This window comes from Lithobates pipiens, unplaced genomic scaffold (genome assembly GCF_037356315.1).
Source record: "Lithobates pipiens isolate NorthernLeopardFrog02 unplaced genomic scaffold, aLitPip1_a1.2 Scaffold_13, whole genome shotgun sequence".
In the NCBI taxonomy this organism is placed as follows: domain Eukaryota; kingdom Metazoa; phylum Chordata; class Amphibia; order Anura; family Ranidae; genus Lithobates; species Lithobates pipiens.
The window spans coordinates 338,776,669-338,793,100 of NW_027507718.1; the positions used below are offsets into that span (position 1 = coordinate 338,776,669).

Here is a 16,432-nt window from a genome sequence, read left to right on the forward strand (position 1 = left end):
CAGAGCCAGAGACACGCACGCACAGACAGAGCCAGAGACACGCACGCACAGACAGAGCCAGAGACACGCACGCACAGACAGAGCCACGCACGCACAGACAGAGCCAGAGACACGCACGCACAGACAGAGCCAGAGACACGCACGCACAGACAGAGCCAGAGACACGCACGCACAGACAGAGCCAGAGACACGCACGCACAGACAGAGCCAGAGACACGCACGCACAGACAGAGCCAGAGACACGCACGCACAGACAGAGCCAGAGACACGCACGCACAGACAGAGCCAGAGACACGCACGCACAGACAGAGCCAGAGACGCGTACGCACAGACAGACGCGTACGCACAGACAGACGCGCACGCACAGAGACAGACACGCACACACAGACAGACAGACACGCACGCACAGACAGACAGACACGCACGCACAGACAGACAGACACGCACGCACAGACAGACAGACACAGACCTATATACAGACACATACATAAAGCCCTATTCAAAAAGTTACAAAGTAACACTATAAGACATACCATACCTGCAAAGCAAATACAACATAGTAAAAATAAAACGTTACCATTCTAAAATACAGGAACAATGAGAATATAGAGCGAGAATAGAGAGCGAAGAAAAAAAAAAAAAGTGTATAATATATATATATATATATATATATATATATATATATATATATATATATATAAAATTTTATCTCTATCGAAGAAAAAAAAATGATGAAGATATAGATATACACACACACATATATATATATATACATATATATACACACACACACACATACACACTTACATTTTGGTAATATACGGCGGGTGCCCTGATGCTATAAAAAACAAAAAAAACAACAACACACGACTAGCTAACCAGCGTCACCCATGACACTAATACAGTGATGACTGGTGGCAGGGGGTGATCAAAGGCGTTAAAACTTTATTAGGGGGTTTAGGGGGGTCACTACACCTATCTGGGCCTACCACTAAGAACCCCAACGAGGGGAGAATACATCACTTCCCCTGCCTGTGTAGTGGGTTTGGGCAATATTACCTAAACATTCTTTTACCTTAATGCAGGGAATGCATTAAATTAAAAAACGTTAAGGCTTTAGTACTACTTGAAATGAGAATCTCAATAAATAGTCTTTACAGTACACTGCAGGGAGTTCATTTTATGGTTTACTTATTCATTTTAAATATATATGCAGATTTCATTCACTAAAAAAAAAAAAATCTTTCAACATGTTACGTATTGTGTAAAACACATACCTTCTATTCTCTCTGCTGTTATTAAAAAGCTTGATCATGTCTGACAGGAACATCCGTCTTACTTCCATGACTTCTTGAGTTGGAGGAGAGTTCCGCAGTAGAGTGGCTATAACTTTTAAGATCACTAGGGTAAAAAAACAAAAAAAAACAAATTAAATCTGGTCCTTATTATGAGGATATTGAGGTCCAGCCACTCTGCGGATCATACAATTTAAAAAAACGATTTCTGCATCCGGTTATGATCCAGGATAATAACTATAAAGCATAAGTAACAGAAACCAGAAGTAAAGAACAACATCTCCTAATGGGTCTCAAACTGCAAAAAATGTACAGAACTAATTCTTCTCTAGTCCACTTGAGTAGTTTTGACTATTCTGATCCAGATCCAATCCTATCAGTAGCTTCTTATCAAATACAGTGGCTGCTTAATGGCTAATCATTTTAAGCAGATGCCAAAGGCTACCCTTTATTTTGGAGGCACTACATTGACTAATTTAATCATGAATGCTCTAGCATTCCCTGGGTCACGTAGAATTCTATAGATCTCAATGGTATGGGCATACATTGAGAAATGACATGCCTTGCCCACCAAGGCATCTGCCCTTCAATAACCAGATGCTCAGTTATTTGCACACTGGGTTAAAATCACAGCTCCTTAAGCTGAAATGCAGCTTGCGCAGAGACTCAAACTTACCTTGAGCCACTAAGAGAAGCGATCAAAGAAATCAGACTAACTAAACAGATGGTTCTCTCCACATAACATAATTCTAACATTCTAATTAAGTAAAGCTTTCTATCAAAAATGCATGAACAAAAATTAGATTATATATTATATAGCAAAAAGAACATGTATGATTTACAGGTCAAGATTGCACACTAGCACATGACGCAAAGGCTTTTATAAATAGATGCACTACTGCATTTGCAGCCTAACTGCAATATAGTTAAAAAAAAAAAAAAAAAAAAAAGAAAATTCAACTGAGCTTTAGGAATTGAAGCACAATGTAAAGGCCAAGTACAGGTCCCCCCCAAAATAGTCTTGTGCAACTTTGGTGTTTGTTAAAAGTTATGCTCCGTTCAAACAGCAAAAGGATTCAAGTAACATACATACTTCAGCAACACACATCCTTAACAGCTTCAAACTTCTGCAATATTTTTGGTGAGTTTTCAGGAAAAGGAAGTGGAGAGGTTTCGAAATAAGGGTCAATACAGTATTCCGTATGTTTATCAGCAGCAGTTCAATGCAAGTGCCAGCATAGGTCTAGAAAATACCATCATTAATAGGTGAGAGTGTGGAAAGGAAATTTGTGGGGGGGGAATTGTACTTGTATCTATACATAAGCAGCCTGCAGTCTTAAGAGGGCTAAATTCTATAGCGTATATGCATATTATGAGTGTGTGTGTATTATCTGACGTGTTTCCAGTTAAGAGGGCAGTATATGGAGAGTTTGCCTCTTGTAGTGACAGTGCAGGGTAAATGGGTTGATAGTGTTTTAGTGGGGTGGTTGTGGAGTCTCATCAGGGGGGAAGTGAGGAAGGGCATGGTTTAGAATTCAAGCAAGAGGTTTGATTTTTGGGTGGGGGCTGGTGAAGGCGATGATTGATAGGTTGCAAGAAGGGCTGGCTGGGGAAACGTGCTCAGTCAAGTACTGAGCTAGTTACAAGAATAATAGTTGTGGGAGGGTGACAGTCATTTTCTTCTTTACAAAGTGACCATTATGTTCTATTTTATCTCCGTGAAGCACCCTTTTGGTTGTGTCCAGGCTCTTAAATTAGTTGCCTGGTAGCAAAAAATATGAAGGACACTGTTCTACACTCTTAGTCGGTTATGTTAGTCTGTAAAGTGAGGGTTCCCTGGGAGGGAGGCATTTAGCATTGATCTGTATCCAAAATTTGCACCAACTATGCGATGGAGAGCCTGGTCGATTTAATCCTTGAAAGCAGTTAGGGTCAAATTTGGCAATACATTATGGTGTCTTATATGAGCAGAAGAGCACTTTAAAGGCATTTTCCTGAGCCGGTTTGTTGGGTTTTTAAAAGATTTTTTATTGCACACATACGTTGTATATAGAGCAGTACATCAAGGCTATAAATACCCTCGACAGTAGGGGAAATCAACATTCATTAGGAACAATAAAGATTATATACATTTCCACATGTCTGAGCCTTTGATGTTTACCCCCCCATCATACACTAAAACATGTAAACCAAAACCCTTTAATAACCGCACACCAAAAAAAAAAAAAAAAAAAAACCTCAATAACCCCCACCCCACAGAGTCCGCTTTCCAGTGTTATGTTCAGCAAATAATGAAGACAACTGTCCCTGTCCCCTTGAAGAAGTGTACCCACTGCCATGACACCGTCCCAGCTCCAAGGCTTGAGGGTAATCTTAGCTAGCCCACTGTTCTATCATGCCTCCTCTTCCAACATATGTTCAGAATCAACCAATCGGAACCATACCTTCCCTAAACTTCTTAGGAGCCCCTTTAGCCTCATAGGTAATTTTATAAATCAGCACATCTGCATTTACCATTTTCTTCCACATCCCCAGTGTCAATCGTTCATGTATCCAGCGTCTGGCAATGAGTTTCCTCACACCAAAAAACAGGATCCCGAGGAAGAGTTTTGTGTGCGCATTCATCTCTTCTTCCTCAAAGACCCCAAGAAGACATCTAAGAGGAGAGCAAAATGAAAGTGATCTAAAATAAATTGAGTCACCTGTGACCATAACGGTTCTTTTTCGCATTCCCAAACCATATGTAAAAAAGGGCTTTCAGCCCCCCTGCATTTGTGGCAAGTCCCTCCTCTGCATTCGATAAAGTCTAGCTGGTGTATAATACTGTTGCCGAAGGTAAACAGAGCTGAATCATTTTGTCCGTGGAGGAGACGACAGACACCAAATGTGTCCATTACCTCCTGCCACATCTCCTCAGACAACTCCGGGACAAACGCCACCCATCTCATCATGGGCCTAGTAGCTGAAGTCAACACCCTCGGGCCCTCCGATCCATAGTACCTAGAGATTCGCTTAGCAGGATCAATCAGAATCTTCTCCAAATCCGTGTTCTGGACCATAGTTTCACCCTTCTCAAACTGTGCAATTGCAGAATGGTGTAGCTGCGCATATCGAAAAACCCAAGACTTTGGGACTCCAAACTTTTCCGTTAGTTGTGCAAAGGCACAGAGATGATTATCCTGGTATATTTGATGCAAGTATTTTATGCCATATTTAGCCCAGGTGTTTTGCCCATCAGGTAACTTAAGGAACTCCCCTAGGGTTTTATTACACCATAGGGGACCATTTGGGGATAGCCACAGGGGATCATCTTTCCTCCATTGTGAGCATAGGTGGAACACCTTCCCAAGCAATGCCATAATCTATCCCTTCCTCCCTGGGATCCCTTTCCTTTACAGTTGCCACCTGCGAGGTGGCAACTGTAGCCTCCAGTAGGGTAGTGGCATTGGGCACTTGCAGAAAAAAAAGTCAACAGTGCAGAAAGATAAGCTATGAGGTCATGAAATAAGACCGTAAATCAGGAAGTGCCATCCCACCCATTCTAATTGGGAGCTTTAAAACTGCCAAAAGATAACCTGGGTGCCTTGGAGCCCCACAAAAAGTTCACAATAATGGAATCGCTTTGCTTAAAGATTCATAGTGTCACAAAAATCTGTGAATTTGAGAGAACGTACAGAAATTTGGGGAGAAAAATCATCTTAAAAGCCTGAGCCTGTGAGCACGGGGTCTTGTAGAAAGCCAGTCCAGTTCATTTAGAGTTAGCGTGGCATTTGCCAGTTTTACAGTGAAAATTTGAGAGATTTGATGTCATCTATTTGGAAAAATTGTATACATATTTTACTCCTCTTACCATCCACCATCAGAAAATGAAGCTATCTGGTTGGACTGTGAGGGGAAGTGAAGGGATGCAAGGCAACCAGAGAATTTTACACTATCCCAATGCTGGAGAGTGTTCAGCAAGAGAAGATCTGTGATTGGGACCGGTCCTTGGGGATAGCCAAATTCAATTATAGAAGGGAGTCTGCATGCTTTCAATATGTCAACAAGGTAGTTCCACTGTCATGTTCAGGGAAAACAGTGGTGCCATTTGTGCTGTTGCAAGATATTTGCTGAAGTTAGGGGCACTTAGGCAACCAGATAGTTTTCATTGTTATTGGATGTTGCAAACTATTCTAGATTTACAGGCAGTGTCAGATGTGTTTAAAGAGCTTCTTGTGTCCATTCCTAAAATGTGACTAGTGTGGAGAAGCAGCCTGGGCCAGGTTTAAGAAAGGGTTAATTGTAGGGGGCATTTACTTCTCCTACAGGCCCATTTATTAACCAGCTTTATTTATCAAGTTATGTAAAGATGTGTGGGAATTTCAGAAGTTTAACAGGACTGTCATCTGCAAGTAGCACAATCTTGTTGAGTGCCAACTATTTCCAGGCACTGAATTGTTGGGTTGGCTTGTATTTCTCCTGCCAAATGGTTCAGCGCTAATAAAATAGTATGGGGAAAACGGGCAAGCTTAGCATGTGCCACATAAATTGGGAAGGGTTTGGACTGAAACCCCTTATATCTGATGATTGCTGATGGGTAAGAACAAAGGGTTGAAATTCAAGAAAGTAAATTGCTTGTGAAGCCTAATTTTTGAAGGCAAAAAACACATACTGCCACGAGATTGTATCCAATGCTTTGCATACATCAAGAGGTGAGCAGCCTTGTTTTGTTTGGGCGAGCATGAGGGAGATGGAAGAGTTGCAGAACTCCTCATATTGTCACCACCCAGTCTAGACATGAATAAGCTATCTCATGAAGCAGAAAGTGGTTCTAAAGGACTACCATTTTTTTACCATAATGCATTCTCTGCATTAAAGGTAAAAACCTCCCCACTAGCTGCTCCCCCTATGCCATCCTCCACTTACCCAAGTCCAGTTTTTGGATCCAGCACTGCCCTGGCTGCAACTCTTTTCCCTTTACCTCATGGTACCGCAGAAGACGAGCAGCAGCCATACTGGTACTGTCAGTCAAATCCTGTGAGGGGGGAGTGGGAGACGTGGCCAAGCGACACCATGTGTGTCTATGGAAGAACACAACCTGGCTTAGGAGCTCACCTGCACAGGTGCCCAGGGTCCTTTCCAGCTGACAGTAGGGATGACTCGTTATTAGCAGTGTTAATTTTGTCAACGTTTGTCAAAGATTTGGTCAGCTGTATTTTTACAGTCACAAAAAAAAAAAAAAAAAAAAGTACAGCAAATGTTCGTCACCTGACGAAAATCAGACCCATTTTCGTTAACGAAAATAGGACTAAAATGTGAGGCACAGACATTTAATGTTGCGAACAAACTTCGTTTTTTTTTTTTTTTTTTTTACAGAGCTCTACCTGCTTCCGTAACCCGCACCCAGCAAGCGTGCGCACCGTGATGAGAAGACTGCCAGAGACCCAAGACTGAGAGCAGCACTGTGCATTACAGGTCAGCCAGGCTGAGGCCTCCCGAGTCCAACACCTGATGACACCACCGTGCCACCAGGTGCCCAGAGCAGGCTGATTGTACAGTAATAACAGTCGTGGTACATTATTATTCACGATTTATATAGCGCCAACAGTTTACACAGCACTTTACAATGTATGGGGGGGGACAACACAATTACAGTACAATACAAAGGGTACAGGAGGGCCCTGCTCGTAGAGCTTACATTCTAAAAGGGAGGGGGTGGTGGTACAAAAGGTAATAGCTGCAGAGAATGATTTGATGGGGGTGGCTCAAGGACAGTTAGGTGGGTGTGGGATAGGCTTCCCCGAATAAATGAGTTTTCAGGGAACTCCTAAAGGTGGACAGGGAAGGGGCTGATCGCACAGACTGGGGTAGAGAGTTCCAGAGGATGGGAGAGGCTCTGGAGAAGTCTTGAAGGCGAGCATGAGAGGTGGTAACAAGGGAGCTAGAAAGCAGGAGGTCCTGGGAGGAGCAGGGGGGGTACAATTTGGGCGATACCTGCAGATGAGATGGGTGATGTAGATGGGGGCAATGTTGTGGATGGCTTTGTATGTTATGGTTAGCATTTTGAATTTTACACGGTGGGGTAGTGGAAGCCAGCGAAGGGATTGGCAAAGAGGGGCAGCATTACATTATTAATTAAAAATAATTATAATAATTTTAATTATGGTAAATTACAATTATAGCAGGCCTGAGGCCTCACTTCAGGCCATTGTCCAGAGCACACTGTGCATTACAGGCTTCCTTTGATCACTGGCATCCAGGGCACTGTGGATTACAGGCCATCCCTCAGATTTGAGACCACCATCCAGCACTATGCAGCATTATATGTCTCCTCTGACCACCGCCCGAGCACTGTGCAGCATTACTGCACTCCTCAGATCGTCCAGAGCAGCTAAATCTGTATCTGAGTTTGTTCAAACTTTAATAACAGTCACATCTGAAAATAGCATCAGTGTAAAACACACCTTACTGTGCATATTAAGAAAAATTACATTGGGTTTAGGATTACTGTTGTGAACAATACAAAAAAAAAAAGTACATTTTTTTTTTTTTGTTTTTTTTTTTACTTACAAGGATTTTGTATCTTGACCGATGAATCAGGGTCAGGATGTTGCTTATGTATCACTTGAGTACTAATCTGTTCAATGAGAATCTGTAAAAAACAAAACAAACAAAAAACAGCCCACTGTCAGTTACATAGTAGGCGAGGTTGGAAAAAAAACAAACACAAATCCATCAAGTCCAACATGTGTGATTACATGTCAGCATTACATTGTATATCCCTGTATGTTGCGGTCGTTCAGGTGCTCATCTAATAGTTTCTTGAAACTATCAATGGCCCTTGCCGAGACCACCGCCTGTGGAAGGGAATTCCACATCCTTGTCGCTCTTACAGTAAAGAACCCTTTATGTAGTTTAAGGTTAAACCGCTTTTCTTTTAATTTTAATGAGTGGCGACGAGTCTTGTTAAACTCCCTTTTGCGAAAAAGTTTTATCCCTATTGTGGGGTCACCAGTATGGTATTTGTATATTGAAATCATACCCCCTCCCAAGAGTCTCTTCCCTTCTCATATGTAATAAGGATAAGTAATTCAATAAACTCAAGCATCTATAATTTGACAAACTCTTTTATAGTTGCTAGTTATTGTATGGTAACTTCTAATCTTAATTGAATGATTTTGTTTGGCCAGCAAGAAAAAAAATAAAAAATTCTTGGTGTCATGCACATTCGTAAAATTAAATAGCATGAAGTTAGTTTTTTCCATCCCAAGGAAACATTAATACTTAAAAACTGCAGTTCAGAGGCAGGGAAAACTCAGCCTCTCACTTATTCTCTACCCAGAATGAATGGAGAATTCAGCTTTGGGAGCTTGACAAGCACATTTGAAAAGAAAGACACCAATGATTCAACTGTTGGATCCTGTTAATCACTGCAAGAAGAAAAAAAAAAATGTGTGCACTTCGTACATACTTGACATACCCCACTGCCGAAAAAGTGCAAATTCGAATTAAACTCAACTTAAACTAGTATAACGCATTCTTTAGTTAGGAGGCATTAAAACTGTTTTAAAATATTTTTCAACACTCACAGCCTATAAAAAAAAAAAAAAAAAAAAAAAAAAAATCTATATAAAACAAATCAATGTGGAATTTTAGGCTTTTCCCATCTATGCTAATGCCTGCTTCCACCCCCTTCCAATTTATAATCCTACTATCCTTTGAAAGGAAGATGTGTATACTTACCTATTATGAGGGTGTACCTTTAAAGTCACGTGACTGTCTCCCAGCGGTAGCTCGAGGGGGGGGGGGGGGGCAGCTGACAACAGAAGCCCCGCAGCAAGTCACTGCACAGGCATTTTAGCCATTTTTAACGATCGCACATCTCTCCTCTTTTGCCGCACATCCACGGAGTCCTATGGTGGGGTAATGAGAGCGAGAACCTTAGCCTGGGTTCTTGACAGGCTACACCACGAGTTTCGCTCAGCCCCTCGGAGCTTAGACATGGGGAACCCTGAAGCCGGCCACCGGGGAGATGACATTGCCAAACCAGAGATCCCCAAGAATAAGTGTACCATCTTCCTTTCACAGGATAGTTAAAATAGGAATTAGAAGGGGGTGGGAGCAGATTTACACATAGTTGGGTATAGACTGGACATCCACTAGAAACCCACACAGATACACAAATTGCACTGCACAAGCACACTAGCATAACAAAAAATAAAATAAAAAGAACATAATACCTCAAACAACACATTGTATGTTGTGACTGTGATGGTTTTTGCCTCTAGCATCAGCCTCTCAGCCAGGAGAGAGAATAATCCATGAGCCTGCATAACTTCAACTTTCCTCCTGTACCAGAAAGGTGTTATTTGCATTAACAGCATTGTTTTTAGCATCACACAGAACAACCAAAAGGCAAGCATTTAGAATAAGTACCAATATTATAATGTAAATGAATAAAAAGACTGCATTAACATTATTAACAGAAAGAAGCAAATCAGGCCAAAACTTTATTTTTAGTTTAGTATAGGGAAGGGTTAGAACCCTAACCCTGGATATCTGGGGCTTTGTTAGAGAGAGCTCCTCGACCTTAATGTTGCATAGTTTCAACAACTTTTTTTTTTCAGGAACAGGGCAAGCTTTTTAAATGAGGTCTCATTCCCAGTTAAATTTTCACTGCCATCACAGGACAGTAGAGGAGATATTCTCATGGAGGCCCAAAATGCCAGTATACATTGCCCAAAATGAGAAAAAAAAAAAATGAGGAAAAAAGGCTCAACATAAAATGCAAAGAAATCACAGTAAAATAGTAAACCACATTTAGGAAACATGCCTGGCCCTCATTCTTTTGTGTACCATAGATGGCCCAAGTATGTGCAGCGGATAGCTTCAAGGAACTTTTAGGCACTGCTGCAAAGTTATAGTACCCAGAATTTCTCTGTCAAGTAATCTCGCAACATTTAGATTTACACCATCACCTAATTTTTAATTGGGGTGTGATGGACAGACTCCCTGGCTTTTATTCTGTATCTTGCTATGCTGGTTTGTTGGTTTTCTTAATTTACCTACCGGTGATCCTGAGTCTGGCTCGGGTTGGGATTTTACTATCATAAGCGGTAACCCCGAGCCAGACTCGGGATCGCATCGCTGGAAACAGGGAGGACACAGGGAGAGTTACTTACCTTGTCTCCTGGATCCAGCAATGTCCTCCATGCTGTGTGATCGAGCTGTCCTCCGCTCGATTCACAGTGCCGAATGCCGACGAGCTCCGTTCCCTGCGATGTTACAATGTAAGGGAGCGGAGATCGGCGCCAAATTCCAAAAAGTAAAAAGCACAAAACACACACAGTACTGTAATCTTAGAGATTACAGTACTGTATAAAAAAAAAAATTACACACCCCCTTTGTCCCTAGTGGTCTGTGCAGTGCCCTGCATGTACTTTTATATTATAAATACTGTTTTTTTCTGCCTGAAATTTGGAGATTGTCCATAGCAACCAAAAAGTGTCCCTTTTTCAGTGTTTTAGGATTTGATTACATTATTGAATAATTTTTATTTTTTATTATATTATAAACTTTATCATAGCCAGGATGTCTGCTAGACTCTGGTTTGGACAGATTTAAGTGACTTATTCCTAAGAATTACAGGACTACAATATAAAACACCAAATTTCCATGCAAAATAATAGTACCGCTTTCAGCACCTAAAACCAGAACTAATCATACCGCCAGGGAGGTTAAGGTATTTTAATGTCAATGTTCTTTTGTTTTTGCACATCGAGACCTTTGGGTAAGACTACGTAGGTTAAGCATTTTAATAAATAACCATAAGTTACTGACTGTGGCGCCTCTGCAGCTAATCTTTTCTCCACTACTGACTTACCATACCTTCACCTGCACTGTGGCTCTGTGCGGCAGAGGCCATGTAGGTAGAGATTGGGCTTTGCTTCCTCGAGCAAGGAAAATAGTGAGCAGCACTGGAGTGAAATCACCAAATCAAATCATCTAAGACCAACAACCACAAGCAACAGAGCCTTAGACCTTACCAATTACACCATGAAACTATAAATATTAAAAACCAACAGGTTAACCATTTTCGGACTACCTGCCGTCGTTATATGTCAGCTATTTGAAGAGGGGTATCGTTATGGCAGCAGCTATCTGCCATAACCCCAGTATCCTTTTCTTTAGCGGACGGTCAGCTTTCAAATAAAAGTGGTCTCTGGGGCAGATTTGACGTAAGATCACTTTTATCAGTGGCGGGAGCGACCCCCCCCACTCTACAGTGCCCTCACTTACTGGAGCGACTGTGTCCTTCTCCCTGTCAGGTATGGATATGAGTGAGAAGATGCCCCCCCCCCCCCTCATCTGTCTCCATACCATTTCAGGGCAGAAGCAATGTCAAAACATCACTTCAGCGCATAGTTCTTAAAGCAAATTTTTTTATTTTTTTTATTTTTTCCAAATGACATTTAATTGTATTTATTTTTTTATTGCATTTTAGTGTAAAATATGAGATCTGGTGTCTTTTTGACCCCAGATCTCTTATTTAAGAAGTTTTGTCATGCTTTTTTCTTATTACAAGAGATGTTTACATTCCTTATAATAGGAATAAAACGTGACTTAAAAAAAAAAAAAAAAGAACAGTGTAAAAATAAAACAAACGTAAAATAATGGGAAAAAAAATAAAACAGTTTAAACACGCACCCCGTTCCACCAAGCTCTCTTGCAGAAGTGAACGCATACGTGAGTAGCACCTGCATATGAAAACAGTGTTCAAACCACACGTGAGCCATCGCCGCGATCATTAGCATGAGAACAGTAATTCTAGACCTAGACCTCATCCAACTCAAAACATGCAACCTGTACAATTTTTTAAACGTCGCATTTGGAGGTTTTTAAAAGGTAAAAGTTTGTCGCCATTCCACGAGGGGGAGCAACTTTGAAGTGTGAATTTTTTTTTTTTTTTTTTTTTTATAAAATCGGGCCAACTTTACTGTTGTCTTATTTCAATTAGAAAAATAAGTGCATTTTTTCCCCAAAAAAAAAAAAAAAAAAAAAGTGCGCTTGCAAGACTGCTGCGTAAATACGTTGTGATAAAAAGTATTGCAAAGAACGCCATTTTATTCTCTAGGGTGTTAGGGGGGAAAAAAAATAAATGTAATTTTATATATATATATATTTTTTTTTTTTTTTTTTTTTTTTTTCCATAAATATAATATATTTTTTTATGTGGTTTCAGGATTCTAAGTAATTTACTAGAAAAAATAAAAATAAAATTTTAAACTTGTAAACAAGTTTGAAAAACAGGCCTGGTCCTTAAGTGGCTAAACCAACACTTCGTAATATGTACGAGTGAGCCACCCAATATGAAACTCAGAGTTACCCTATTCATGCCAAACAGAAAAGCAGCAAAAAGTGTTGCACTTACTTTGGAGACAAATGCTTCAGAAAGTATCCCAGGACTTTTAAAGCTTGAACCCGTATCCCTTCGCCCTTTGATGCCAGCAGTTTATAAACCACCCTGTTAGAGGTAAAAAAAATTACAAAAACTAAAGCAAATTTGAAAACAAAATGAATACGTGTTAAATCACTGCACAAAGATTGGCACCTTAATCCATTTCTTTGATCAAAAGCTGGAATCATGGAGCTTGGGTGCTCAGACATCAGTGCAACAAGCAATTGCAAAACATCCATCAAGTTGTCATCCTATATGGAAAAATAAATGCATGAATACATTTAACAGTTCTTTGATCAGTGACCTAATGTGCAGAGATTAAAAAGTAAAAGATGACAATATAGGACATGAATACAAAAATTTTTTTTTTAAAAATTAAAAAAAATAAAAAAAAAGGGGGGGGGGGGTAACATGCAAACACTTTTAAGTGGTGCGTCATTAAAGCCTAGTACTAGAGCTGCACGATTCTGGCTAAAATTAAAATCACAATTTTTTTGCTTAGAATAAAGATAACAATACAAGCAGCCAAACATCTTTCACATTACAAAAAAATAAAAAAAAAATAAAAAAAAAAAGGGCTAAGCTTATCATTTAGTTTTTTTTTTTTTCCCTTTTTTTCTTTTTTTATTCATTAAAGTGTATTCCCCCCCCCCCCCCTCCCCAAAATGAGTTTCAAAAACCACTGCACAGATACAGTGTGACATAAAATATTGCAACAACTGCCATTTTATTCTCTAGGGTCTCTGCTAAAAAATATATGCATAACATATACATTATGTTTGGGGGTCCCAAGTTTTTTTCGAGCAGAAAATATTTTTACTGGTAAGCAACAAGCTTCAGAAAAAGGTACTGATGAACATTGCCAGCTCCCCCTCCCCCTTTGACAGCTCTAAGCAGAGAACAGCTCTGCACTTGTTACATATGATTGCCGAAATGCCGGATTAAGATCGTGAGGGGGTTGAATCCAGACTGCGATTTTTTTAAACGTTTAAAATCGCACAGCTCCACTTAGTACACAGGGGCCAAATGTGGGGCGGCATAGGCTGGTTCTGTTGAAGGGACATGACAAAAAAATAAATAAATAAATAAACAGGCCTGCTGATTGGCTCCCGATCAGCACTCTCAGACAATGGCTGAGAGCGCTGACCAGTGTTATGGGGGGGGGGGGGTGCAGTCTCCCCCTGTCAGAACACAATAGCACAGCAGGGGAGATTGCTGTACTAACATTGGATTGTTAGTACAGCAGCTCCTCCTGAGCAGTCTGTTTTCTAGTATTAGTAGACTAGTAGTATGTACTAGGCTTTATTCAACGCACAACTAAGCAGCGCAAATCGGATTAGTGTGAACATGAAAACATTGTAGCAACTGGTGACCACAAAGTAAAAAAGTTAAATATAAGACCCAATTGATGACCTTAGCACATTGTACAAAAATCGAAATGAAATCCTATAACCGATAAACAGCAAGTCAGACCTTAATTCTCTCCTGCAAATAAGCTGGGTAATCCAATTTCTTTTATAGCAGTGCCACCAAGTGGCAAAAAAAAAAACCACACACACAAAAATGAGCAGTAAATTGTTTACATACCTCATGAATTGTGAGCAAATAATTCAGAATTGCCTGCAGTTCATCTTCTTTTACCCCATAATCCTTTAAAAAACAAAACAAATAAATCTGAGGCAAAGGATCTAGGTAGCAGACTATGCCAAATGGAAATGGTTATGAGGGTACAGTACAATCAGAATGGAGAAAAAGCAACAGAAAACCTACTAAAATGCCAAGATTTCAGTTAAAGCATAAACAAAAAAATAAAATCCCTGTCAGGGTAGCACCGACTCACCAATGCCAGTGTCCAGATAAAAAACAGCATGTATGAAACTAGAAGTTCCAGTTAATGCATACATAGCGTAGGTGCAGATGCGTTTCAGCAGTTGTAATCTCCTTCTGGTCTCTTATTGAGACCCTACAACCATGAGTACTTCCCTGTAGGTCCTCCAGGTCCTATATTCTGTTTTCTCGGGGGGGTAGTAGCATGTCGCCAGCACTGTGAAAGCGATCAAACTGCTATACGGCTGCAAGATGACTAACTTTACAGTTGGGAGCTGGCTGAGGACAACTCTTTACTACTGAACACATTCCATACCAAACGAATTCAAAAAAATGCTGGGACACTGTGCAAAAACCTAAAAATAAAAACCACAATAGAATGCAATCATTTGCAAATCTCATAAACCCAGATTTTATTAAAGAAAGGAAAAAGAAAGGAAAAAGAAAGGAAAAAGAAAGGAAAAAGAAAGGAAAAAGAAAGGAAAAAGAAAGGAAAAAGAAAGGAAAAAGAAAGGAAAAAGAAAGGAAAAAGAAAGGAAAAAGAAAGGAAAAAGAAAGGAAAAAGAAAGGAAAAAGAAAGGAAAAAGAAAGGAAAAAGAAAGGAAAAAGAAAGGAAAAAGAAAGGAAAAAGAAAGGAAAAAGAAAGGAAAAAGAAAGGAAAAAGATGAGGGCAACGTACCGTAAGTGGTACTAACCAGGAAGAGCTGGAAGAACATTTGTAACTAAGGTTATTTGGCAACAGGTCAGTAACAGGTCATGACTGGGTATAAAAAAAAAAGCATTTTAGATTGTTGCAGTAGTAAAGTGAAAAGCTGAAACTAAAAATAGTCACACAATTTCAGAAAAAAATTCTCAACGTTAAATTGCAAACTTAACGTATATCACCTACTGTACAGAACATGAACAGATTCCGAGAATCTGGAGAAATCTCTGTGCACAAGGGACAAGGCCGAAACGAATGCCTGTGATTTCTGGGCCCTCAGAATACACTGCATTAAAAAACAGGCATGATTCTGTCATGGACATCACTGCATAGGCTCAGAAATACTTGCAAAAATCATTCTCTGAACACAGTTTGCCTTGCCATACAAAAATGGAAGTTAATGCTCTATCATGCAAAGAAGAAGCCATATCTGCTCAAGACTCAGAAATGCTGCCGTCTTCTCGGTTAAGGCTCATTTAAAACGGTCCATTGCAAAATGGAACACTGTTCTATGGTCAGACAAATCTAAAGCGGACAATTTTTGTCAACCATAGCTGCCACATCCTCCAGACTAAAGAGGAGAGGGACTTTTCAAGTTATCAGCACTCAGTTCAAAATCCTGCATCTGATAGTATGGCGTGCATTATTGCATAGGAACTGGGCAGCTTGCACACCTGGAAAAGCACCATTAATGCTTTAAGATATATCCAGGTCTTAGAGCAGCATATGCTCCCATCCAGATGATGCCTTTTTCACAGAAGACTTAGCATATTTCAGAAGAGCCATGCTAAAGCATAGACTGCACATATGACAACAGCATGGCTTCTTAGCTTAAGAGTCCGACTACTTCACTGGCCTGTCCGCAATCCACACTTTTCACTTGAAAATATTCGATGCATCTTAAAACAAAATTCGACAGACAACCCAGGACTGTTGAGTCATTCAAATCCTATATCAGGCAAGAATGGGACAACATTCCTTTCCCAAACTTTTACAGAATGTTAAGAGCAGATGCACCACCACGGTAAACATGGTCTTGTCTCAAAAAAACATGTTGCTGCCACCAATTTCAAAAAACGTACCTTATTTTTTAATAAAAAATAAAAAATAAAAAAAGTAAGTTCTCAGTTTAAACATTTGATATATTTTCTAATATTAATAAAATATGGG

General features: G+C 40.1%; 1 protein-coding gene across 2 annotated transcripts in view; it reads right to left on the bottom strand.

The window, feature by feature from the left end:
• The window catches only part of LRBA (LPS responsive beige-like anchor protein), a 939,113-nt gene that overhangs the window by 802,632 nt on the left and 120,049 nt on the right, over nt 1-16,432 (bottom strand). For both annotated transcript variants that reach the window (XM_077477021.1, XM_077477022.1), the window contains exons 15-20: nt 14,320-14,382; nt 12,886-12,983; nt 12,706-12,798; nt 9,515-9,623; nt 7,845-7,926; nt 1,278-1,401 (exon numbers count right to left, since the gene is read on the bottom strand). In XM_077477021.1, the coding sequence (XP_077333147.1) occupies nt 1,278-1,401; nt 7,845-7,926; nt 9,515-9,623; nt 12,706-12,798; nt 12,886-12,983; nt 14,320-14,382 (569 nt within the window). The remainder of the gene's footprint in view (nt 1-1,277; nt 1,402-7,844; nt 7,927-9,514; nt 9,624-12,705; nt 12,799-12,885; nt 12,984-14,319; nt 14,383-16,432) is intronic.